A 26,945-nucleotide genomic window follows, 5' to 3' on the forward strand; every position below is an offset into this window, starting at 1 on the left:
CTCTGTCTCTCTCTCCTTCCCTCCCTTCCTCTCTCTCTCTCTGTCTCTCTCTCTCTCTCTCTCTGTCTCTCTCTCTCTCTCTGTCTCTCTCTCTCTCTGTCTCTCTCTCTCTCTGTCTCTCTCTCTCTCTGTCTCTCTCTCTCTCTGTCTCTCTCTCTCTCTGTCTCTCTCTCTCTCTGTCTCTCTCTCTCTCTCTCTGTCTCTCTCTCTCTCTCTGTCTCTCTCTCTGTCTCTGTCTCTGTCTCTCTCTCTCTCTCTCTCTCTCTCTCTCTCTCTCTCTCTCTCTCTCTCTCTCTCTCTCCCCGCCATTGTTCAATAATTTATTTTCTATCTCATTTGTTTGTGATTTTTGGTTATTGTCTATGCCAGCATGTATAGCACATCCTTAATAGCCTTGGGGAAGGTAGAGATGAGCTGCTTTCTTAAACTACTGCAGTCCTCAGGATGTAGGGATATCCACAATTCAGTTAGATAGGGAGTTCCAAAATTTTAACTCTGTAATAGTGGAGGAGTGATGATAAACTTCCAAGTCAGGAAGCTTGTTTTCCCCACATCTGCTACCGTTGGACTCCTAAGTATGAAGGTCACATGTGGCAAATGCTGTCAGAGGGGTCTTAGTGAACTGCTGCAATGCATCGTGTCGCAGATGCACACTGCTGTCACTATGTCATTGGTGAGGATTTGACTGTTGAAGATAGTAAATGGGTGCCGATTCGTTTGGCTGCTTACTCCTGAATAATGTCAAGCTTTTTGAGTGTTGGAGCTGCATCCATCCAAGTAAGTGGAGACTATTCCCTTGCACTTCTGGTTCATGCTTTGTTGATAATGGACAGGCATTAGGGAAACGGGAGATGAGTTACTTGTTGCAGAATTACATTTTCTGACTAGCTGTTGTAGCCACAATATTTAAACAGCTGGTCCTGTTTAATTTCTGGCCATTGGCAACCCCAGATGTGACATGACGTGACGTCGTTATGTATCGACTGCTGATGCATTTTATCGCGTTCCAGTTGAGTCCGTGGCCCAGAAATTGAAATGGCCAGAGTTGTTTTTGCAAAATAACTTGGAGTTGCATGTTCAGACCATGCAAAAATTAGTTCGTACTCTCTCTGTGAGAATTAACTGCAAATTTTAAATAGGGGTGTTACGCTGATTACCTAGAACCCCTGTGAAAATGTCCTCTGATGCATTTGAGGTTAATAGTTATTCAGGAATATTTGAGCATTGAAAGCCACCTCTAATACACAGATATGCACACATACACACTGAACCTCCCACACTCTGCCTCCTCACCAGCATGGCATCTGACACCCCCTGCCCAAACACCACCCACCACTGCCACTTAACTTTTGATATGCCTACTCCCAGCTGTTTCATTATGGCTACAGAATATTTCTAGAAACAGGGGATGCAGAGACCACACAGATCTTCTCTGCTGTCTACAAGCATTCCTGGTTTGGTCTCCACTGTTTCATAACATATTTCATCCATGAAATTAGAGAGCTGAATCACTCAAAATATAAGTGTTTTTATGTGCAATAAGTGTCAGAAACCGTGTTTATGACCCTGATCGCAAAACCTGAGCTCTCACTTCAAAAGCATGTAACTGGAGTTAAAATATTGGGACATGTTCATTTTGAGAAAGATATTACAGACATTCAAGTTTTTTTTCTGAACAAAATCTCATATGCTAAAAATTGACTGTGTCTTTGGAGAAAATATGCAGAGTTGGTATTTCAGGTGGTTGACTCCTGTTTCTCTGTCCATACTTGCTAGCTCACCTGAGTACTCACAGGGTTTCCTTTTTTTTGTTTTGGATTTCTACCATCAGTATTCTGCTTTCTGTTCTTTGCTTGTGCAGTCTCATTTAGCACTATCCCTTTTTGTTTATCTGCCGCTCCCAGATACTGATAAACATGTTCATTTAGGCCAGCCACCATAATGCTTCCCACCTCTGAATCTCCTTCTCTCAACCTTTTGTGGCTTATGATTTCCTTTTCTTTTTTCAATGTTTTCATGAAGGTTCTTTAATTTTATACTCTCTCGCTTTCTTTTCTCCTCTGTATGACTGAAATGTAAGTAGGCTTATCCAAAATGCTTTGGTGAATCTTGAATTACAACAAAGGAAAGGAATCTTACTCTGGGAAACTGTTTTAAAATTTAAGATTAGATACTGTTTTTGAAATATAGATGTATAGTCTTGTACAAGTGTGTCCATGAAACATGATAGAATTCACCATGTATACTCGCATGATGAGAGATTATGTGGTAGAATAGTGATATTGTGTTAAAGGATGACTGTCTAGAAAGTATCTGAAATTGTTATAATTCATGAGCTAAACAAAGTGGCTAATAATGTGAGAAGAGTTGTGGAACTGTCTCAGTATTTACACATCACTGGTAATCATGCAAACAACTTTTTCCAAAAAAAGAACAGATGACTTGTTTAACACTGAGCTTCACCAAAAAGCAGTAAGTTTTGGAGATCTGGAAACTGTTGAACCAAGTAGTATTCAGGAATGTCAAAATCTCACCTTAGCAGTGGAGTGAATGTGGATAACCAAACGGAATATTGGAGAGACAAGAAAACATAAGACAAGAAACAAAAGTAAAGTCAGTTCTTCTATTATGCAATAGTTGCGTTCTTGTGCAACCCTGTCCATTGTAGAAAAATCATGCTTTAGAAACAGCACTTATTGTTGGCACTGTAATTGCATTACTGTCAACACATGTTTTAAAAGTTCATGCTGTAAAAACACCGCCCCCAATTTGACAATCGCCTTACAGCGACGTTACGTTGACGAAATGTACATTAGAATACAAGAACCTGTAGGCCATTCAGCCCAAATTTTCAGTCTGTGTATAAATTGCAAAAGTGCATGGCTATATAAGGGCATAAAATTTATGGGGAAGCAAAGTAGCTTGGATGCTCGAAGTCTGAAATTAAAAGTGTTGGAGCATACAGATCTAGCATAGAGAGAGCAGTTGTTTGTTTCAAGTGTGTGAAATTTCACCAGAACGGAGCCCTGTGGGTAAAACTGTCTTTAAATATGCATTATCTTGGTTAGAAGTTTGGCCTCTAGACATTTTTGCCCTGCATTATGTTTGTTCAGAACAGAATGAAATGTCGTGATGGATATTTCCAAAGGATGACAGTGATTTCAGTGACCTGACTGATTTGTTGTACTACTTCAGCAAACTAATGCCAATCACTGAGGACACAGAGTCACACACAGATCAAACTGGAAAGGGTTAGCAAGTTTTTCCAATTGCCTGAAGAGCGTAAGTTAGTTATTTGGTTCCCTTTCACAACAGGTGAATTACCATTTTATTCAATGAAATTTCCTATGCAGCTGTGATTGACCAGAGCGCTCAATGGGTGAATTGTTAGTACAGTCAACATATACCATCCCCATCAATTTTTTTATTGAAAATCTGGCTTGTTTTAATTAAATATTCTTTTGTGAAATTTGAGTACAGGATATGGGTAATATTTTCATTCAACATTTTTTCTTCTCTGCAGGATAACATTTTGCCATCTGCCCTTCCAGAGTAAATGGTTGTATGTTGGCACAGAAAGAGGCAATGTACATATTGTCAACGTGGAGTCTTTCACACTCTCAGGCTATGTTATTATGTGGAATAAAGCCATTGAACTGTGAGTCTTATTTTTGTGGTGCATGGTTCATAAAGTTTCTTGTTTACTGTTGTGCAATGGATAATTTATGTTTATTTTCCTACAAAAGATTAATTTTTCTGTCAAAATTTGATAGCGTTGTTTGCCCCACTACAGATGTTTCATTTCATTGTGGCAAATAGCAATTATTTTTGACAGTTACCTTTTCATTGTTCTTGTATCTGTATATAGAATTAAATTTGGCTCAAACACATGGGACAAACTGCCATTCAGGATGTTTTGTATGCAAAACTTTATATTATTGAGATATGGTGGTCAAGCCAATCAGCTCAAAAAAAGACAATTATGTGCTTTTTAAAATTAATGTTCTAATTGACAATTGAGTTTTAGACAAATGTTTTTTATTTTCTTTATTCTGATCAAATTGCAAAGGATTTTGCACATGTATTTCACAAAGGCAAGACAGTTTTTTTTAAAGCTCTTTTGGTGCTTTCAGTGTGAGAAAGGGCCAGGGAAGTCTGGAAGGTTAACAGTGATTTACAAGTAAAATCAAAGGCAAGGATCTTATTTATATTCCAGTTTTATTAAATTTAGGTGCAGAAAGTTCAGAAGCTGTTTTTGTATCTATGCTGTGAGGAATAAAGTTTGTTTCATGTAAATCCTTTTGATTTTTCTCCATACTTAACTACTAAATTAACTGTTACAAAATCTGTTTAATTTATAAGGCTAGGGTTTTTAGCCTGTTTAACTGTTTTGACATTCAATTAGATCAGGGATGATTTATACCTCAGCCAATACCTGTCTTGTTTACACAATAACAATTAAGTCAAATAAAAATAAGTACATGCAGTTCTGCTATAACGTGCATTTTGTGAATCAAATTGACTGCAAAGCGATTGGCGAACAAGATGCTGTTTCTAAAACGCAAACTTTTAAAACGTGTTGGCTATAACGAGATTGCATCACCAACACTTAGTGCTATTTTTATTGCGTGATTTTTATATAGCAGGGGGTCGCACACGAATTAACGCATTAATTAACAATTAACGCATAATAGCAGAACTACCTGTACTTCAGTTTTTAAATTTTTAATGGACTGAGCCTCAGCATTTTGTGTGGATGAGAGTTCTAAATTTCACTACCTTTTAATGTGAAATAGTGCTTCTAACCTTTTATTAACTTTAATTTCGTGATCATACCCCTCATGTTCTAGAATCATTCATCCAACCAGAGGCAACAACTTGTCTCTCTCAATAATTTTGAACATCTCCATTAGATTGTCTCAGATCTTCTACATTGTTGTTTTGTATTGTCCTTTAGTGATCGTATTAAGAGCTATGTAGATATTTCTTGTTTTAGATTGCCAAATGGTGTAGCCCTGGCAACAACACAGACTGGAAAGGATAGTTGCAAGGATATGAACCTTTATTCAGATGTTTAGCCATTCACAATAATTTTATTTTTAATGAACTCTAGCTTTAAATCTTGCCTATGTTTGGGTGTGCAGGACATGCCAAATATCTGATGACATTGAAAAGGAAGCAGGAAGCCTATTGGGCAGGTTTTAAAAGTTACATCAATACATTCAGCCTCTAATGTGGTCACTTTGTGTAGTCCAAATTTAATTTTGAAATTAAATGATCCATGGCAACAACATAAATTGGCATCATCATGGACCAGTGAGTGTTCTTATTTTGTCTTTCCTCCTCAAAACATCTTTTACTGAGAACTCTTTAACAATCAACATAAACATCAATGATGTGGGAATAGATAATTCAGCTCCTTTTAACCTGTTTTGACCGAGCTGTACCTTAATTCCATATCTCTTGATATCCTTTCGTTTGAAATGCTGAGATTCATTCAAAAGGCCCAGGTGTGAAAACATCTCTCTATTAAGGCACATATCCCTATTATTAAATGGCCAGTTAATATTTTCCAAATTATAACACCTTTTGTGATATGTCAAATGCATTTAGCCAAGTACACTGTTCCAGAAGCAGGAAAATGCTGGCCAAAAGAAACATCAGAATGTTTTGTTGGTTTTGTGTAGTATATTAGGTGTAACACAGTGAGTGCATGAAAAGTCTAAAATTTTTACTTAGTTAAGGAGATGAATAAGATTTGTCTCAATCAGAGCAAAAGAAACTTCCTTATACTCATTTCTTTGAACTGTAATATTTACCTGATTGCATGAGGAATACTGCCCAGATATATTTGAGCTGCAACTGGTAAAGCACTAGATTCAATTTGTAGGAAACTTGTTGTAAAAGCCACTCCTTTCCAGTATCCTTTGAACTTGTTACCCCTTCTCAGACCTGTGACTAACCCTCCTGCATTTTCCTTTTGGAAGCCTTTACAGCCTGATTTCCAACCCTCACGAACATTTGAAATGCCCAGATTGAGTTAATGTTCTCTGACTGACAATGGTGCATTGACTGCTGTACCCTTTGAGTTAACTATCATTATTCTTCCTCCTCTTCCTGTGTTGCTCAACATAATGAAATTACCCTCACTTAGTTCTGCTAGTACCTTATATGCTCTTAACCATAAATTCATTATTCATGGATCCAAGGCTGCTGCTCATTTACATACTTTGCCATATCATCCACTGACATTGTCTTAGCATCCACTTATTTTCCAATAACCTTCAGTTTCTTTTTACCTTTGAACTGAACCTTTCTTCCACCTTGTTTGATCCATTAAACTAAAGTTGACTTTTTGCAACCCCTGCACACCCTCTTTTGTAACTAAACTGTGCTTCCAATTTCAGGCGTTCATCACAAAGATAACTTCCCCTTGGTTCGCTTGCTTTTGAAACTCTCATTCCATTCTGCTCTTAACTACAACATACACATTTTTGACAGGCGTTTCATGCTGTATCCTCCATGAATTAGTTTGTCTAAAACCCATTTGCAGTTATCCATGCCATATCATAACACTAGGTGATGTCCTAGTGGTATTGTTGCTTGACTATTAACCCAGAAACTTGGCTAATGTTTTGGGGACCCAGATTTGAATCCCACCATGATAGATGGTTGTAAAAATCAAACCATTGTCAATTGTTGGAAGAACACTTCTGGTTCACTGACTTCCTTTAGGAAAGAAAATTTGCCACTTGAACTTGGTCTGACTTACATATGACTTCAGAGCCACAGCAATGTGATTGACTCTCAACTGCCCTCTGAATTGGCCTAGCAAGCTATTCCATTCAAGGGCTGCTCAGGATAGCTAATAAATATTGGCCAGTCAACAACACCCACATTACACAAGTGAATAAAATAAAAATCATACCTCACTTGCTTATGACCTCTAACTTTGCCATAGAATCCCTACAGTGTGGGAACAGGCCCTTCAGCCCAACAAGGCCACACTGACTCTTTGAAGAGTAACCCAACCCAAACCCATTTCCCTACATTGACCCCTGACTAATGCACCTAACTTACACATCCCTGAACACTATATGCACAATTTAGCATGTATTCCCCCAACTTATTATGTTTAAAATTGTTAGGCTTTTTCAACTATCATTAGTAAGTCAACCCATGTTTTTCAGCCTTTTCCAATGCTGACATAATATCTCTCCTGTTACCTGACCTGAGTCTCTTATGCCGCCTTCCTCCTCCTTTTGCCTAAACCATCTTTGATCAATACATCAGAACTCCCTTTCTAAACACCGATATTCCCTCTGTATTTCACAAAACAATCCACCTGACCAAGCTGTTGGCCATCCACACTTCTCACCTCTTCCTTACTGTTCCTTTTTCCCTTTTTGAGCTCTCAAGTGCGTGGTTACGTTTTTTAAAGGTGCTACATAAATGCAAGCTTTCTGTGATTGTGTTTTGAGAGATTGATGCCCAGTCAATTGGCCTGTCTGAATGCTGCCTGGCTAACTTTTGTTGATGGTTGGTTGATCAATTGGAATACTATCTGCTGTTATTTCACTGCTTGGGTTTGGTTTATAACAGGACAAAGTGAGGACTGCAGATGCTGGAGATCAGAGCTGAAAATGTGTTGCTGGAAAAGCACAGCAGGTCAGGCAGCATCCAAGGAGCCCTGAGGAAGGGCTCTTCCCCGTAAACGTAGATTCTCCTGTTCCTTGGATGCTACCTGACCTGCTGTGCTTTTTCAGCAACACGTTTTCAGCTTAGTGTTATAAACCAAAAGTATTGCAACTACTTTTTATTTCTCTTTTGCAGCTAAGATTTGTGCCTGAGTACATGTACCTAAAATGGTGCCATGAAAGGTTACTTTGTAAAACTTTTCACAGTACTTCTATACTTGAGTACACATGAGAATAAAGGATGTTCTATTCTAATCTTGCAATTGGTTATATGCCACATTTTGGAATTAATTCTTTCAGCTGGATTAAATTGCATCAGCCCGAGAAACTAGCTGAATTAAGTTGTTGTTGTAAAAAGTTGCTCTTTGTGCAAGTTGTAATCTTTGCTAGTTTGAAATCTTTACACAACCATGTTTTTTCCTTTCTTTTACAACTAACTGTTTTAATTTCAGATCATCAAAAACTCACCCAGGATTAATTGTTCACATCAGTGACAACCCTATGGATGAAGGCAAGGTACATGTGTCTTGAATAATGGGTATCTGCTGAAACTTGGCCTCCGTGACAATGGATTGTGAAAAATAGTGATTGTTGAAGATTTGCTCAGATGCTGTGTCAGTTGTACTACAGTTATTGAACATTCAATTCTCCACCATATCCTGTTCTGAGATTATACTCGAACTAAAATGAATCCTTTTATATTAGGACAATATTTATGTTTTAAATTATTCAATTAAGTTTACATTTCATGTACTGCTTGGTTCATTCCACAAGTTCATAGCTTCTGATGCATCACTTTTCATTGTACTTAACTGATTGTTTGAAAACATTAGATTTCTGTTTGCCTTGATCTGAATGAAAAGGTCTTTAGATCACAAAGCTATGTTCTTCCTATCTATATCAGCTGTAGATTATGTCAAAAGATGTACACCAATTTTTTGCAATTACACAGAAATTTTACTTTAAAGTAAAACCATAGCTTGGGGAAGATGGTTGGTGTGGACTAGTGGGAATGAAGACTTTCCATGCTGTATCCATGACTCCAAGTCCACGTACTGATTCACTTGTAATTGTAGACACTATATAGGTAAAAATTTTTGCAGTGCAGTTTTGGTAATGGACTTTGCTTTAATCAAATTGGGTAGATCTGTCTTGAGTTATTGATATCCAGGGTAAACCTGAAAAGTCAGGAAAAGTGCAAATAAAAGCCTACACAGGCTTCAGTAGAGGGAGGAACTGAGGCAAATCAGTATTAGTGGGGAAATGGTTGTAGGGATTAAAAACTGATAAATCTGAGAATGTTTTACGGGACTGGAGGGTTTGAGTTATAAGGAGAGGCTGGGACTTTTTTCCCCTTGGAGTGTAAGAGGTCGAAGGATGACCTTTTATAGAGATTTCTAAAATCATGAAGGGCTGAGAGAAGATGAATAGCAAAGATATTTTCCCGAGGGTAGGGGAATTTATTTAAGGTGAGTGAAGAACCTTTTTCGATGTGGTTCATGTATGGAAGGAGCTGCAAGAGGAATTGGCAGAGGCAGATATAGTAACAATATTTAAAAGACATTTGGACAGGTACATGGATAAGAATGATTTGGAGGGATATGCACCAGAAGTGAGACTAATTCAGTTTAAGAAACCTGGTTGGCATGGATGGTTTGGGCTGAAGGGTTTGCTTCTATGCTATATGACTGTCTATTTCCCAGTTATAGAGTCGTAGAAATGTACAGAACGGAAACCGACACTTTGGTCCAACTTGTCCATGCCAACCTAGTCCCACCTGCCAGCACCTGGCCCATATACTTCCAAACCTTCCCTATTCATGCACCCATCCCGATGTCTTTTCAATGTTGCAATTGTACTCGTCTCCACACTTCCTCTGGCAGCTCATTCCATACACGCACCACCCTTTGCATGAAAAAAGTTGCCCCTTCGCGCTCTTTTTTTTTTATATATCTTTCCCCTCTCACCCTAAACCTATGCCCTCTAGTTCTGGATTCTCCAACCCCAGGGAAAAGACTCTGCCTATTTATCCTATCCATGCCTCTCATGATTTTATAAACCTCTAAGGTCAGCCCTCAGCCTCTGACGATCCAGGGAAAATAACCCTAGCCTACTCAACCTCTCCCTACAGCTCAAATCCTCCAACCCTGGCAACATCCTTGTAAATCTTTTCTGAATCCTTTCAAATTTCACAACATCTTTCTGATAGGAAGGAGACCAGAATTGCACAGAATATTCCAACAATGGCCTAACCAATGTCCTGTACAGCTGCAAGATGACCTCCCAACTCCTATATTCCGATCAATAAAGCATACCAAACACCACCTTCACTATCCTGACTACCTGCAACTCCACTTTCAAGGAGCTATTACTCCAGTCCTTGCCTTTCCAAATACATGTACATCCTGTCCCTCAGGATTCCCTCCAACTACTTGCCCACCACTGAAGTCAGGCTCACTGGTCTATAGTTCCCTGGCTTGTCCTTACCACCCTTACTAAACAGTGGCACCATGTTAGCCAACCTCCAGTCTTCTGGCACCTCACCTGTGACTATCGATGACACAAATATCTCAGTAATCGTTCCAGCAATCACTTCTTCTCTAGCTTCCCACAGAGTTCTTGGGTACACCTGATCAGGTCCTGGGGATTTACCCACCTTTATGCGTTTCAGGACATCCAGCACTTCCTCCTCTGTAATATGGACATTTTGCAAGGTGTCACCATCTATTTCCTTACATTTTACATCTTCCATGTCCATTTCCACAGTAAATACTGATGCAAAATGCTCATTTTGAATCTTCCCCATCTCTTGTGGCTCCACACAAAGGCTTCCTTGCTGATCTTTGAGGGGCCCTATTCTCTCCCTAGTTACCCTTTTGTCCTTAATATATTTGTAAAAACCCTTTGGATTCTCCTTGATTCTATTTGCCAAAGCTATCTCATGTCCCCATTTTGCCCTCCTGATTTCCCTCTTAAGCATACTTCTACTGCCTTTATACTCCTAAGGATTCACTTGGTTTATCCTCTCTATACCTGACATATGCTTCCTCCTTTTTCTTAACCAAACCCTCAATTTCTCAAGGCATCCAGCATTCCTTATAGCTACCGGCGTTTCCTTTCACCCTAACAGGAATATACTGTCTCTGGATTCTTGTTGTCTCATTTCTGAAGGCTTCCCATTTTCCAGCCGTCCCTTTACTTGCGAACATCAGCCCCCAATCAGCTTTTGAAAGTTCTTGCCAATAACCATCAAAATTGGCCTTTCTCCAATTTAGAACTTCAACTTTTAGATCTGATCTATTCTTTTCCATCACTATTTTAAAACGAATAGAATTATGGTTGCTGGCAGCCCCAAAGTGCTCCCCCACTGACACCTCAGTCACCTGCCCTGCCTTATTTCCCAAGAGTAGGTCAAGTTTTGCACCTTCTCTGGTAGGTACATCCACATATTGAATCAGAAAATATTTTTTACATAGATAACAAATTCCTCTCCACCCTTAATCCTCTAAACTCGTAACACTATGGCAGTCCCAGTCTGTGTTCGGGTGGTTAAAAATCCCCTACCATTACCACCCTATTATTCTAACTGATAACTGAGATCTCCTTACAGCTTTGTTTCTCAATTTCCCTCTGATTATTAGGGGGTCTATAATATTTCCTTTCTTATTTCTCACTTCCATGCAAATAACTTCCCTGGATGTATTTCTGGGAATATCCTCCCTCAGTACAGTAATAATGCTATCTCTTATCAAAATTGCCACTCCACCTCCTCTCACCTCCCTTTCTGTCCTTTCTGTAGTATTTGCATCCTGAAACATTAAGCTGCTAGTCTTGTCCAACCCTGAGCCATATTTTGTAATTGCTCTGATATCCCAGTCCCATGTTCCTAACCATGCCCTGGGTTCATCTGCTTTCCCTGTTAGGCCTCTTGCATTGAAATAAATGCAGTTTAATTTATTGGTTCACCTTGTTCTCTGCTTTATCCCTGTCTGTCCTAATGGTTTGACTCGCTTCTGTTCTCAACTGTACCTGTCTCAGATTGATCTCTTTCCTCACTGTCTCCCTACATTTTCCAAAACAGCATACTTGTTTGAAATGGGGATAGCCACAGAAGACTCCTGCACTACCTGCCTACCCCTCTCACCTTTTCCTGGAGTTAACCCATCTATGTGACTCTATCTGTGACTTTTCCCCCCTTCCTATAACTGCTATCCATCACATTCCCTTGCTCTTGTAAATTCCTCATCGTCTCTAACTGTCTCGCCAATCGGTCCATTTGATCTGATAGGATTCGCAACCAATGGCATTTATTACAGATCTAATCCTCAGTAACATGCAAACTCTCCCTCAAATCCCACATCTGACCAGAAGAGCATATCAATCTACTAAAGGCCATTTTTGCTGCTTTCAATCTGCAGACCCAGAAAGTAGTACCATCTTATTCCTCTACAAAACACTGTTCCAGGTTAAATTAATACTTAAGGCTTATAATTTTAAATTTAATCAAGAGACTTATCTAAATATAACATATAATCAAGAAAGAACCCACTCTACTCACTACTGCAGACTTACTGTAAGGCTATGCTTAAAATATTCATTTATCTGTTTCTGTGCTGTGACCACTCCCAAACAGGTTCCTGCAAGATTAGTTGTGAATTTTGCTGTTTGTTAATTTTCCCAGACGCACACCAATGTCCAGCAATAAATGAATTCAAACAGCAAAAGCAGTAATTGTGCAGGTTCACTGCTTTATCAGTTAGCAATGTGGGTTTCTTTTCTCTCCTGCACCATGTGCTTCCTTTGTTTGTTCCTTTCCCTTTTAAAAGTGCTGTTGTTTTGACTCTTGTTTTCCCCCACTAATCTCCAAAACAATGCAACAGCATATTGCTGCTCGTGGAATTCAAGGAAATCACCTCCAACACCTAAAATAACTCAAAAAAAGAGCAGTCAGTTAAAACCAGAAATTTTTCCTGTCTTCCATCTTTGATTACCCAGAATTACCTGAAATGTTTTTTTTTTCCCCTGTTCTTCTGTTGCTGCCTGACCTGCTGTACTTTTCTAGCACCATTCTAATCTCCAGCATTTGCAGTACCCACTTTTGCCTATGTTTAAACTGATGTCCAGTGTTTCTGTTTAGGCAATTTTTTTTAAATGAAGAGTACAGCATTCTCCTAGTGTCTTTACCAACATTTGTCCCTTCAAAAGCACTACCAGAAACCGATTCATTGAGTTATTTCATTGCTGTTTATGGCACCTGGCTCTGTGCAAGTTCATGCAGTTTGTTAAAAGTAAAATTAATTTACTGTAAAACATTTAGCGAGTCCACTCTATGCAAACAGTGCTATACAATACAAACTGTTTAGTATTTCCCTTCTATGCAACAAAACTTATTAGGATTCTCTAGTTCATATATATGGGAGAATCTTATCTTTCAGCTTACAACTTTATTACCAGTATGGCTTTTTTTTCTCCCTTAATATTTTTGAATAATCTGCCAATAGACTTCATTCCAGTCATAAAGGGGTTTAATGAAATAACAACAGGGTGCATAGGTGTGTACAATAAAGGAAGGTATTTGAAACTTGAATTAGAGTAGCCATTTTGATCCAACTCAAAACTATCCTGGTAAGACATGACATAGCCTCATTTGACTTGACACCCAATGCTAACCTAATTCTAGCCAGCCTATGCATGTTAATTGCTGAAAATGTGTTGCTGGTTAAAGCACAGCAGGTCAGGCAGCATCCAAGGAACAGGAAATTTGACGTTTTGGGCCAGAGCCCTTCTTCAGGAATGAGGAGAGGGTGCCAGGCAGGCTAAGATAAAAGGTGGGGAGGGGCGACGGAGATGTGATAGGTGGAAGGAGGTCAAGTTGAGGGTGATAGGCCAGAGTGGTGTGGGGGCGGAGAGGTCAGGAAGAAGATTGCAGGTTAGGAGGGCAGTGCTGAGTTCAAGGGAATCAACTGAGACAAGGTGGGAGGAGGGGAAATGAGGAAACTGGAGAAATCTGAGTTCAAATCTGGACTACACCTCCTCCCACCCTGTCCCCTGTAAAAACTCCATCCCATATTCCCAATTCCTTCGTCTCTGCTGCATCTGCTCCCAGGAGGACCAGTTCCAATACCGTACAGCCCAGATGGCCTCCTCCTTCAAGGACCGCAGATTTCCCCCAGACGTGATCGACGATGCCTTTAAACTACTATGCATGTTAATTGACAATTCCAAAACATCTGAACTCAATGTGACCTTAAACTTGGTCACAACAGTTGCGGCCCTCCATATCCATGATCAACCTAGTGAACCATCTCTGAACTGCCTCCAATGCCAACATATCTTGCCTTTAGATAAGATTAGATTTAGATTACTTACAGTGTGGAAACAGGCCCTTCGGCCCAACAAGTCCACACCGACCTGCCAAAGCGTACCCACCCAGACCCATTCCCCTACATTTACCCCTGCACCTAACACTACGGGCAATTTAGCGTGGCCAATTCACCTAACCTGCACGTTTTTGGACTGTGGGAGGAAACCGGAGCACCCGGAGGAAACCCACGCAGACACGGGGAGAATGTGCAAACTCCACACAGTCAGTCGCCTGAGGCAGGAATTGAACCCAGGTTTCTGGCACTGTGAGGCAGCAGTGCTAACCACTGTGCCACCGTGCCACCCATAAGGACACCAAGACTGTTCAGTGTTCTTGAGTTGATCTATCAAGTACTTGTATTGTTCTATCAAAATTTCCCTAATTCTCCATTGCCAAAGACCGGCAACAATCAGTCTTTATTTACAATACAACTGCATGCTAAACAATTGGCTAAACTTGGAAGAGTTTTTCAGTGACTTTGTTTGATAGAAGAGAAGCAAAGATACTGAATATAGTAAAATTAAACATTCTCTAAGCCAAGACATTCTATTTATCATTTTTAAATTCCAAATTGTGGATATGTCTGTGTATGTTTCCTACTTTGAGTGGAACAAATTTGCACAGTTGAGGGCGTTTAGCTGGGAATTTCCTCTGTGGCTTCCTTTTAAGATACCTTTTTAAAAAAAACATACTTTTCACATGTACACTTTGTACAGTGTATATGCTCAGACTGCCTTTAACCACAGATTGTCCATTCAAAACCACACAGTTGGGTTCAGTCATGTTATAATGAATTGCATTTTTAAGCACCTTTTATTTTAAAATAGTCTCTATTTGCAAGCAAGTTGGAAGAACATAATGGACTTTGGTGTGTTTTGAACAATTTGGATATCCAAAGTGTGAAATTATAGTTGGATGGATCAGTCAGGTAGAAGAAAAAAGATTATGCATGCAGAAAATTTACTTCTGCATGAGACTGAAAAAATATGTTTCCAATAAATCTGTGTAATCTAATTCTTAAACCTTCAGGTGTTCACTGAGAGTCAGTCTAATAAAAGCAGTTATTTTGAGGCTAAAAGTATAGTTGTCTGTTGTGGAAATGTTTGGAGGGTTCTGCAGAAGCTGGGTTGAAACTTGGACAGTTCAGTTAACAGGTTGAAATCCAGGTAGAAATGTTCCTACAGAAATGTACGATATTTCAAGATTGCTTCACATTTTGGAGAATAAGGCAGTTCAGGAGGCAAGAACTGTAAATAATCAAAAAGTGGTATTAACCTTCATAGGTTCACACCTAATGTGAAACTGTTCAATTCTTCAATATGTTTTAAGTCACTTCCAACTCTTGATAAATTGGAAATCAAGGTTGAGTGTAATATTTGAGAAGAATAATCTAGTCAGGTGTGATAGAATAAATGTAATATGGTTGGAATAAACTTCGTCGAGGAGGAGAAAATCATTACTCTGTTAGGCACTCAACTTACAGTTCCTCCATCAGTTTTGTGAATATTTGTTCCCTGTACTGGTATGTCTGTCACTAATCAATAGCCTGACAGGCGATTTATCAAAAGTGTTTTGAGTTACTACAGCTATATTAGTGGCTAAATGAATTAATCCATATAACTTTAGCAAACATGACCCTCAAATTTAGTTCACAGTGGGAGTGACAGATGATTCGTTTAGCAGTCAGTCCTAATTTTTCTCCATGTAAAGGTCTTTTTCCCAGGGTAAGGGAGTTCAGAAGTAGAAAGCATAGGTTTAAAATGAGAGGGGAAAGATTTAAAAGAAAAATGAGGCAACTTTTTTTACACGGTGGTGTTTATAATGGAATAAACTGCTCGAAGTGTCAGAGGCAGGTACAGTTAGAATATTTAAAAGGCATTTGAACAGATACATGAATTAGAAAGGTTTAGAGAGATATGGGCCAGACGCAGGCAAGTGGGACTAGTTTAGTTTGGGAAACCTGGTTGGCCTGGGTGAGTTGGACTGAAGGACCTGTTTCCATGCTGTATTACTTTGACAAAGGGTGGTATATATTTAGAACACTCTTCCACAAATGGCAGTGGATATGGGATCCATAATTAATTTTAAATCTGAGATCAATTTTTGGTAAGCAAAGCTATAAAGGAATATAGACCAAAAGCAGCTATGTGGAGTTGATCTACTGATTTCATTGGTGGAACAAACTCGAGGGGCTGAATGGCCCATTTTTGTTCCTGTATTTTGGAAGCTGGAGTGCTTATGTCAAATAAAACCTTTATTGTTCTGCTGTGACACGTCCATTAGTTGTGTTGAGAATGTCATATGCAAGAGAAGCACGTCTACATTTTTTTGTCTTTAATGATATTCTGTCACACTTATGTTTGGAAGTTGTTGATAAAACTGAGACCCTGTCTGTCACCTTAGATGGACATAAAGATTATCCGACCATTTATCACTTTGCTGTTTGAAGGGTGTTTCCTACACATTTCATAAGCATTTAATTGGCTTAAACCACTTCTGAACATTGTGAGGTTATAAAAGACAGCATAAATGCATGTCTTTTTTCTGTGGCAAAACCAAGCTGACAATCCAGTGTGGGTCAGATTGGGGCTGGTATAAAAGGAGGGTTATATCTGAGGCCATAGGATATGTACAATAGCAACAATTTTATATGTAGGACAGGCATTGAATACAGCCTTGCATTGAGCAAGGGGTATGCAATTCCTTTACATGTCCACCTTCTATCAGGATGGTCTTGGAGCTCTCCCCTCCTTGGAAAAAGGGCCCCCTTCCCCACTACCACCCTCCTTCACCGGGCTGAGCTCGTTGTCGCTCTGAACAATTTCTCTTTTAACTTCTGTCACTTGCTTTAGATCAAAGGTGTGGTCATGGGTGCCTGCATGGGCCCCAGTTATGCCTGTCTTTGTGGAGTACTGTCCTACTCCAGCCCTTAACCACAAGTCTTTCTCTGATAAATCGATCACATCAGTGCTGCATCCCTCTCTTGTATGAAATTGGACAAGTTTATTTTACTTCCAACTTCCACTTTACTGTCACTTTCACCTGGTTCATCGTGACTCCTCCCTTCCCTTCCTCAACATCTATTTCCATTCCTAGTGATAGGCTGGCCACCGACATTTACTATAAACCTACTGACTCACACAGTTACTTTGATATATTCTTACACCCTGCTTACATGTAAAGACACTCTTTCATTCTCCAAGTTCCTCTATCTTCATCAAATCTGTTTTGATGCCAACTTTGACAATGGGGTCACTGAAATGTTCACCTTTTTCCTCAACAGAGGATGCCCAGCACTGTGGTTAATAGGGGCCTCAGGCAGGTCTGACCATCTCCCGCACTTTGGCCTTCTTTGTTCCCAAAGCAGTGCTAGGGTCCACCTTGTCCTCATCTACCGCCCCACTATCATGCACATCCATAGGATCATTAGTTGCCATTTCCTTCACTTCCAGTGAGGTGCCTCCACCAAACACACATTCCTCTCCCCTTCCTTGTCAGCTTTCCCTCGGGACCATTCCCTCCTGGGCACCCTGGTCCACTCCTTCACTCCTAACACATCCCCACACACCTTCCCCTGTGATTGCAGAAGATATAATACATGCCCGTTTATTTCCTCTCTGTTGAGTATCCAACAGCCCAAATGCACCTTTCAAGTGAAGCAGTGTCTTACAGTAGACTAGACTGAGTGAGGTACAGGTATTTGCTTCTCACAATGTGGTCTCTGAATTACAGCTTTTTGTCCACAAAAAAGACTGAACTTCCATTCGCCTGCTACTTCAATACACCACCATGTTCCACGGCCAACATCTCTGCCTCAGGCTTACTGCAATGTTCCAGTGAAGCTCAGTGCAAGCTGGAAGTACAGACCTCATTTTCCAGTTGGGAACTCTGCAGCCATCTGGACTCCATAAGGAGTTCAACAATTATAGGGTTTGAGCACCTTCTCCCATGTCCTTATCTCAACCTCCACACAGCAATCCTTGTCGTCATTTGGACTGTTTCCATAAACAACCCATTGCAACCACTAATGGTCTCCATGAGCAGCTACATATTCTCCCAGGCTGACCTTTACCCACTCCTTTGTCCAGCTGTTTTTCTGTCTCTTTGGGTTCGGTGTCCACCTATCATTTCTCCTCCCCACTCCCACCCCCCCCCCCCCCCCCCTCCTTCATCTTCTCCATAAACACCAACCTTTACATAGCTACCAAGTGTTCTGAAGAAGGGTCACTGGACCCAAAACATTAACTCTGCCTTCTCTGTGCAGATGCTGCCAGATCTGTTGGGTATTTCCAGCAATTTCTGTTTTTGTTTCCGTTTCAATATGGTTAATCTGAACCTGAACTTATTTTACCACCCTAACTCCATAACCCATGATATCCTTACCAGAAAAAAACCTCAATATTTGGGGAAAATGTAGTACGGAACAACCTTGGTTATCTGAACATCAATTATCTGAATTTCGGATTATCTGAACATGATCTCAAGGTCCTGTAAAAACGTTATCAGTTATCCAAATAATCAGTTATCTGAACAAAGTACTCCCTGCCCCCTCATTCGGTTAAGAGCTGATTGTCTGTACTCAGATTTTCTCAAAATTACCTACCTCACTCATTTTTCTTAAAATTTATTTTCTCTAATTAGGGGACTTACTTCACCAAGAGGCTGCTCAGCAACACTTTTACTGAGCATACTATTTGATAGTTTGGACTTTGTTTCTCTTGGGCATGTGTTATAATGGTGCTTAAAGATTGCCATGAGGAGGTAAATAAGCCATCATAAGTGAGTGAAACTTCTGTGACAAAGTGCTGTAAAAACACACCTGCTGGAATAAGTCAGCAAGCCTGGTAGTGCATATGAATCAGAATAGAGTTGCCATTTTAGGACATTGACCTTTCACAGTGAGAGGGGTAGATCAGATCGAGTTTATTCACCCTTTTTAATGTGTCCACAACTGTTCACTATTCTGTTGGAATTGCTTTATGTTTTGCTTATTTAGATATTCATATTTATACACCTAACATCTTTCTCTTTCAATTTCCAGAGATCTCTAGTCTCTTAATTTCACTGCTGCATCCTTTTAGGCTCCATGAAGTCAATTAAAAGTAAATCTATTTTGACTTCGTTGGAATTGATTTTTCTGCAGTGTACTAATCCTGTAAATTGAATGTATCGGTTCACTCCTCTTTACCTGAGACATTCTTTGGCACCATTCCTGGTTAGCTGTCCTCAAATTAAAGTTGCCTTAGTACATATCACACTGAGCAGAGCAGTTTTTGAGTTGACCTTAGTGTTGGTGTCTTTACTTGTTCATCTTTTTGGTTGAAATTGAAAATAAGGTGCTGGTTGCAAGCCAGGATGCTTTACCCAATTATTTCCTTTTTCAATTAGCCATATATGTAAAGAAGAAGCAAGAAAGAAACCTTCATGGATTAAAGTTAAAGGAGGAGTGAAGGCACAGTGACAGTGCTCCTTTCAAAGAGATTTTTCTTTTGGTCTGTTCAGAGGATGTCAGTTGGTGACTTATTCTGTAGGTGCTAACAGTCCAGTACTTCATTTATTAGTAAACTTGCCCAGTGAACCTGGGCAGTTCAAGGGATCTATCTGCTCCCCTGTGCTTCAGCATCTTTAGTGGCAACATAGCATTCTGGTGGTAAATTCAGGTGTATAGAATCTCCCCAGCCTGGGGCGTTAGGGACAAACATTGAACCCCTGTGTCTGGAATCGGTGTTAAATCTGAGAGATGATGGATTTGAACAGTAGAAAATAGAATGGACTCATTTTGTCATTTCTGTCTCTGCAGCTGTTAATTGGTTTCGAATCCGGAACTCTGGTGTTGTGGGACCTTAAATCAAAGAAAGGAGAGTACAGATACAGCTACGATGAGGTAAATAATGCTTTGACTGAATGCAAATGCATCGACAGAAGTAGGATTATTAGAATTCTCGTTGCAGTCTTGTTGAATGCTTGGAAACAATGTGCATTTCCTTGACGTGAGTGGATCTGCATGTTAAACCTGTCTCTGCCTATTTGAAGTCAACTGCTATGGATTATTTTCGATTAGTATGGCAGTAGTAATAAGTGTATCCCTTTTAGACCAGCAAGAAAGTACTTTGTTGTGCTTCTAACCTTTGAACCTTGAATTATTCTAACCATTTGGAATCTTAACAGCAAATCTCAAATCTGCTGAACATTGAAACCCTTGTCTGTAACAGTTATTTATAGAGGTTGTTCGTAGAGTCTTCCATCAGATAGTAATGTAATTTAATTTAAATATTGCTCAAGATTTTGGGGAAGATAGAAGAAAGACTGACAAATTTGACCACATTTCAAGAGCGAATGGCCTAATAAATATCAGAAACAAAATCCCATTCTGAAGAACGGTTTCTTTCCATGGAGACTGCCAGACCTGCTGAGATTTTCGAGCAATGACTGTTTTTGTTTGATTTTCAGCATTTACAATTCTTTGGGTTTTTTTCATCAATAAATATCAGGGATAAACCATTCCAATTCTCTTCAGATTTACAGACTAACCTCCATAGAGGTTGTACAAAAGTTTTTGCTATTGTAATGCATTTGGTCCAGGGCTGGGTGTTTTGAAAGTCCTGATAGACGTTTAGATGATTGTCACTACATTTTTATACACGCAAAGACATGAGTGAGTTTGGGTTTTCACTAAATACACCTGTATGCTAAAATTATTATGTCCTTTTGTATGCAAACTCCTCTTTAGTCTTTATGATGTGAATTACTGCAATGTCAGTTATATTTGATACACATAGTTCTTTAATGTGATTTTTCAATTTCAACCCCTACCCCTTTGACATCTGCGCAATTCCCCTATTTAAAAACATCTTCATTGAGTCTGTCAGTGTTCCAAGCTCTGGTCACTAGTGCTGACAAATCATTTTCCTTTTCTTTTGGTTTGAGTTGCCATAATGTGGATTATTACAATGTTGAAGTAAGTAACGGGTGAAGTTTTCAGTTTGTTAAACTTCACTTTTATTTCTCCTCTAAGTAGTAGGTTTCTCCAGGATTTTTCAAACCGGTAATTGGTGACCATTTACATTTCTACTTAACAAAAAGAATTTTGTATTTATACAGCAATATTGACATACAAAACATTAAGATTCTTCATTGGAACATCATGAAATAATATTTGGCATCAACTACATGGTAAACCTTCAGAGAGTTTGTTTCTTGGAGGGCAAAAAAATCAATGAACTCACGTATAATTATTGGGAGATGACTTTAAGACTAGCTGCAGTCAGAAAATAACTCCCAATAAATCAAAATGAAACTCAAAATGAAATGCAAGAAGCTCTCTTGCATTGCCACCATTCCTTTGGAACATCATCTTGCTGTAGGCAGAGATAGGATCAGACTGTTAAGAGTATTATATAGAAGCAAACTTGATTCCCAATCAGAAAAATGCAAGCTGTGTTGAAATGCTATTGTCCTAAAGTATTAAATCTCACCTAGAAACTGCAGGGTCCAAAAGTAGGAATGCTATAACATCTAATTGTGAGGCCAGAAAAACAGCAGTCGTGCTTTTGGTTATACTTTCAATCACTTGCTCAATGCTGCTGGTGTGGAGGAATGTGTTTCGACCCTAGATGTACCTGTCTGATCACTGCTTGTTCAATTTATGGACTTTGTATGGGCTACCATAGAGCATTATATCCACCAGTTTAATTTAGACATACATCTCTTATTACAAGAACAGATATTATCAAAAGGAACTTTCAGATATAACTATTCCTTTATTTTGTGCCTTTAAAAATATTACAATGAACAAGCTGGGCACTTCTCAGGTTAATTTTCATATTGCTATGAATATTTTTGAGAGGCCAGCTCTCTATTCAAATCCACTTTATTCTTCCCACCTTGATAATTGCAATGAAGCAGGGTAGGAAGAGTGGCCTGTTCTCCACAAGACATAGGAGCAGAAATTAGGCCATTCGGCCCATTAAGTCTGCTCCACCATTCAATCATGGTTGATAAGTTTCTGAACCCCATTCTCCTGTTTTCTCTCTCCAGCCCTTAATCCCTCAGAATCTATCTATCCTAGTCTTAAATATACTCAATGACCTGGTCTCCACAGCCTTCTGTGGCAATAAATTCCATAGATTCGCTGCTATCTAGCTGAAGCAGTTTCTCCTTATCTCTTTTTACTCAAAGGCTGTGCCTTCTGGTCCTAGTCTGTCATCCAATGGAAACATCCACTCTGACAAGTTTCAATTAGATACGCCTCGTCCTTCTAAACTCCATTGAATATAGATTGAGTCCTCCAACGTTCCTCATATGTTAAAGTTTTTAGTCCTGGGGCCATTCTTGTAAACCTCCTCTGAACATGCTTCAGGGCCAGTACATCCTTCCTGAGATATGGGGCCCAAAACTGCATACACTAGTACAAATGTGGTCAGACCAGAGTGTTTTAGATCTTCAGAAGTACATGCCTGCTTTTATATTCTAGTCCTCTCAAAACAAATGCCATCATTGCATTTGCCTTCCTAACTACTGACTCAACCTGCAAGTTTACCATGAAAGAATCCTGGACTAGAACTCCCAAGTGTCTTTGCACTTCAGACTTCTGCATTTTGTCGCCATTTAGAAAATAGTCCATGCTTCTATTCTTCCTACTAAAGTGTATGAACTCTCACTTTCCCACATTCTACTCCATCCGCCACTTTGTCTACTCTCCTAACTTGTCCAGATCCTCTGCAGCCTCGCCACTGCTTCAATGCCACCTGACCCTCTGCTTACCTTTGTATCATCTGCAAACTTGGCCAGAATACCCTTAGTTTCTTCATCCAGATCATTAATGTATAAAGTGAAAAGCTGTGGTCCCAACACTAAACTTGTGGAGCACCACTTGTCATCTGCTGCCAACCGGAGAGGGACCCTTTTATCCCCACTCTCTGCTTTCTGACAGACAGCCAAGCTTCATTCATGCTAGCGCCTTGCCTTTAACACCATGGGGCCTTATCTTACTCAGTAGCCACCTGTGCAGCACTTTGTCAAAGGCCTTCTTTAAGTCCAAGTAGATAATATCCATTGGCTCTCTTTGGTCTAACCTGCTTGTTAATTCTTCCAAGAATTCTACCAGATTTGTCAGGCAGACCACAGTTCGTTACAGTGAAGTAGCATGAGCAGGGTGGCCCGCAATAAGTGTCGCGGGAGAAGCAGACTGGGGGGAAAGTAGCCAGTCCTCAATGTCTGGGGGAGCAGAGTGTCTGCAGTCAGTGGTATGATGAAGCAGAGTGGGCTACAGCCAATGGTGAGCTTATAGACTGGTTTAAGGAGAATTTGAAGACAGGATGGTGAAACCTAACACACACATCAGGTGTGAGTAACTTTGATTGAATTCTATATTTATTCTTAAGTTTTAAAATAGTGTACCCATTGGTAGTAAAATTATTACAATACATAACAAGCAACCTAAATGAATAATGTCATTAAATTGTTATCAAACCCATTGAGTGACCGTTCAGTGTGTCACAATTTCAATATGCAAGTGTTCAAGTATACCATTGTGATTCAGGGCAAATATATCTGCAGCAAGTGTTTGATGTCCAACCAACTTCAACTCCAGAATTTGAGTGGAAGCTGAACTGTGGACACTGATGTATCAGGATAGGTGAAAGTTACCTGGATTATTTTACTGGGAATAGTCTCATCTCCCTCAGGGTGTGATGATATGGTTAGTGATAAGAAAATAGACCATTGCTATATTTTTATTTTCTCACTTTTTAGCTTAGAACATAGGGCCTAAGTTCAGAATTGAACTTTGAACAACAGCTTGGGTATTTTTTGTAAAAGAGAAGGGAATGAAGATTGATGTTTTCTGCCAGGAGCTGGCCTGGAAAAATGTAACTTAATTATTGATGTAAGAACATTAGATGAATCAGCACTGAGCTGTTGCTATACTCTGAGCTGGCAGCTGGTTGGATATTAAACTGGTCAATCAAGGGAGAACTGGTTCTGTCTGGGTTTGGCAGGAGAGTTCTGAAGATGATGCTGCTTCGTTTTGTGCTCCCTGTAGTTTCTCTCCAGTTATCAAATTTTTGAGGCTTCTGAGAGAAACATATCCTCGTCTTTAAGTAAAGCTTTCTTAAAGTCTGCTGAAACTGTTTACATTAACCAGTGACTTTAGAATTCCAGAATGATGTACAGTCCTCCTTGCCTGTGGACAGCGCATTGTCCAAGGATTTCATGAAGGCCTGGGATCAGTCACTGAAAGTTGTTCATTGAACTGGAAAATTTTCATTTTTAAAAAATTTTATCCCTTAACACTCCGTTTGAGTGTAGGGGGTTATGATCAAAAAGTATTAGGCTTTTGGTTGTAGTTGTTAATTAGATTCCTCTCAATATGTTTGTCTCTGTCACAACTGTTCCAATGATGCCACCTCAACCAAGGCTTGAGTCACAATAATTCACCGGGCCCTGAGCTGTGTCCAATCCATCTCTTGCACTTTGGCCCTCATCCAATTTCTTCCCTCCCACAACAGTGATAGGGTCCCTGTCCTCCACTGAGGGGCAGTGCCCTTCACACCACAGGCCAAGCTATGTCTTGATGCTTGTTGGAAAGTTCTGGTGATGAGGCATTCTGCCAAATTACTTTGACAATCTGCTCAGCGATCCATTCCCCTCCTCTTCTCTCAGGTTCACGATGGTGTTATATGTTGACCACTTCCAGATGGTTTTGCTGTCAAAAGTATTTTCACTTGCAGATCTTTCCATGACGGTCAGGTGATACAGAACGATCCAATTACTTGGGGCTCTGTGGCAATGAAGCCAGACCCATCCATTACAATATCAGGTTCAGGTAGAACCTCAGTACATCGTGAGACTTGGTGTTTGCTGCCGAGGATCTACGAACGTCTTGATGCAGCCATACGCAAAAGGCACTATTTGAGTATGGCACTGTCTCGCGTGCTCTCCTCCCACTCCACAGCTATGCATCTGCCACCCTTGTGGGCATGATCCATCCTTGACCACTTTTGAAGTGGACAATGGCTCGGGTGACCGCGAAGATGCAGACACAGGCAATAGACCACCAAAAGTACCTCACATCTGATGGTAGCTTCTTTAAGCAATGAAGAGGGTGCAGTGCTCTCATAATCTCAGTTTCTGCCTCACTTTGACAATATACTCCTCCCAAGATTTTGTGCGTGCCCTGACCTTTCCAAGTCCTATTCCTAGCACCTTCAGGTAATGCGGCCCAACAATGAAAGTGACAAAGGATCCCTTGCACTAGTTCATCAAGGACACGGCCTTACTTTTGCCTCAATTTACTTTGGGTCCCAAGGTCGGTTTGAACTCGTCTCAGATGTTCAAGGGTTTATGCACTGACAGCTGTTCTGAGCAGAGAAGTGATGTCATCCATGTACAAAGAAGCTTTGTCTTGCTGGCCTGTGCTTTGTGGGATGGATGAGCTAAATGTTCATTGAATTGTGATACAGGAAGCATGAGCCAAAAGGAATGCAGCGGTAGTAGGGATAGCATTGTCTTGGAGATTGACATTGTTGCCCACAAAGAGTGGGTCTCCAGGCAGTTGTGTTGTCTGCACGATGCCGAGGTTGTGAACATCCTGTCTGGTCTGGAGAGGAACTTGCAATGGGAGGGGGAAGATACAATTGTGGTCTACCAATGAGATGGAATGAGGAAATGAGTAAAGAGATTCTGCAATGTGAGCAGGTGGGCACCAAATTAAGAAACAAAATTTCAAAGAGAACCTCTGGATTAACCTGAGCCACATGAAAGTTGGTACAGTGTAAACAAGGTTAGAAAAATGCTTGCATGAATGAGGCTGGTGTGAGAAAAGTGGGTTCCAGTTCATGGGACGCTGGCACTAATGCTGGAGAGATAGGATCTTAACTATTGCAATGATCTACTCCTGAACCATACTGGGACTGGTATTGTTATGAACCACGCAATTAAGGAAGTCGAGCAGGTTTTAAACAAAATGGTGGGGGCACCAGTCCAAATGTGGGAAGTTGTGGGGAAAATTCAACAGAGGAAGAAGTTACTGTGGGAAATGCTAAACAGACAATGACAGGGAGGGACAGGGAATGTAGATCTAAGAGCAAATCAGATACAGTAAGAGGTTACAAAGTAATAAAGGACAAAACCTAACGCACTGTACTTGAATGACGTTTTGGTTAAGTTTATCAAAAATCAAAGATTGTATCAAACTCAGACATATAATTGTGCAAAGATAGATGGTCGAACAGAAGATTTGATGGAATAAAATACAGCCAAAAACTACGTGGATGTGAATAACGAGGGAAAAATTGAAGTGTGAGTGAAAATTAGTCAAAAGTACATAAATAGATGCAATGTTCAGATATTTAAAGGAGTTACGTGAATTTGGAAAGCTAAGGACTGATTAGGGATAGGCTTTGTGTGTGGGAAATCGTGTCTCACTGACCTGATTGAGTTTTTTGAAATAATAAAAAGGATTGATGTGGGCAGAATAGTGGACGTAATCAATATGGACTTCAGTAAAGCGTTCGACAAGATTCCTCATGCTAGACTGGCTAGCAAGATTAGATGACATGGAATACGGGGAGAAGTAGCCATTTGGATATGTAACTGGCTCAAAGATGGGGATTGCTTTTCTCACTGGCGGCCTGTGACCACAGGGATCGGTGCTGGTCCACTTTTTTTTATCATTTATATAAATAATTTGGATGTGAACATGGGAGGTGTGGTTAGTAAGTTTACAGGTGACATCAAAATTGGAAGTGTAATGGACAGCGAAGGTGGTACCTCCAGAGTACAACGGGATCTTGATCAGATGGACCAAGGCCAAAGAGTGGCAGATGGAGTTAAATTTAGATAAATATGTGGTGCTGCGTTTTGAAAAGGCAAATCAAGGAAGC

General features: G+C 40.0%; 1 protein-coding gene across 7 annotated transcripts in view; it reads left to right on the forward strand.

Annotated features, from left to right (window-relative positions):
* stxbp5a (syntaxin binding protein 5a (tomosyn)) overlaps window positions 1-26,945 on the forward strand; it is a 231,444-nt gene that overhangs the window by 78,174 nt on the left and 126,325 nt on the right. For all 7 annotated transcript variants that reach the window (XM_060831736.1, XM_060831737.1, XM_060831741.1 and 4 more), the window contains exons 5-7: window positions 3,524-3,658; window positions 8,150-8,213; window positions 19,862-19,945. In XM_060831736.1, coding sequence (XP_060687719.1) covers window positions 3,524-3,658; window positions 8,150-8,213; window positions 19,862-19,945 — 283 coding nt within the window. The remainder of the gene's footprint in view (window positions 1-3,523; window positions 3,659-8,149; window positions 8,214-19,861; window positions 19,946-26,945) is intronic.

The sequence above is a fragment of the Hemiscyllium ocellatum genome, chromosome 10, assembly GCF_020745735.1.
Source record: "Hemiscyllium ocellatum isolate sHemOce1 chromosome 10, sHemOce1.pat.X.cur, whole genome shotgun sequence".
In the NCBI taxonomy this organism is placed as follows: Eukaryota; Metazoa; Chordata; class Chondrichthyes; order Orectolobiformes; family Hemiscylliidae; genus Hemiscyllium; species Hemiscyllium ocellatum.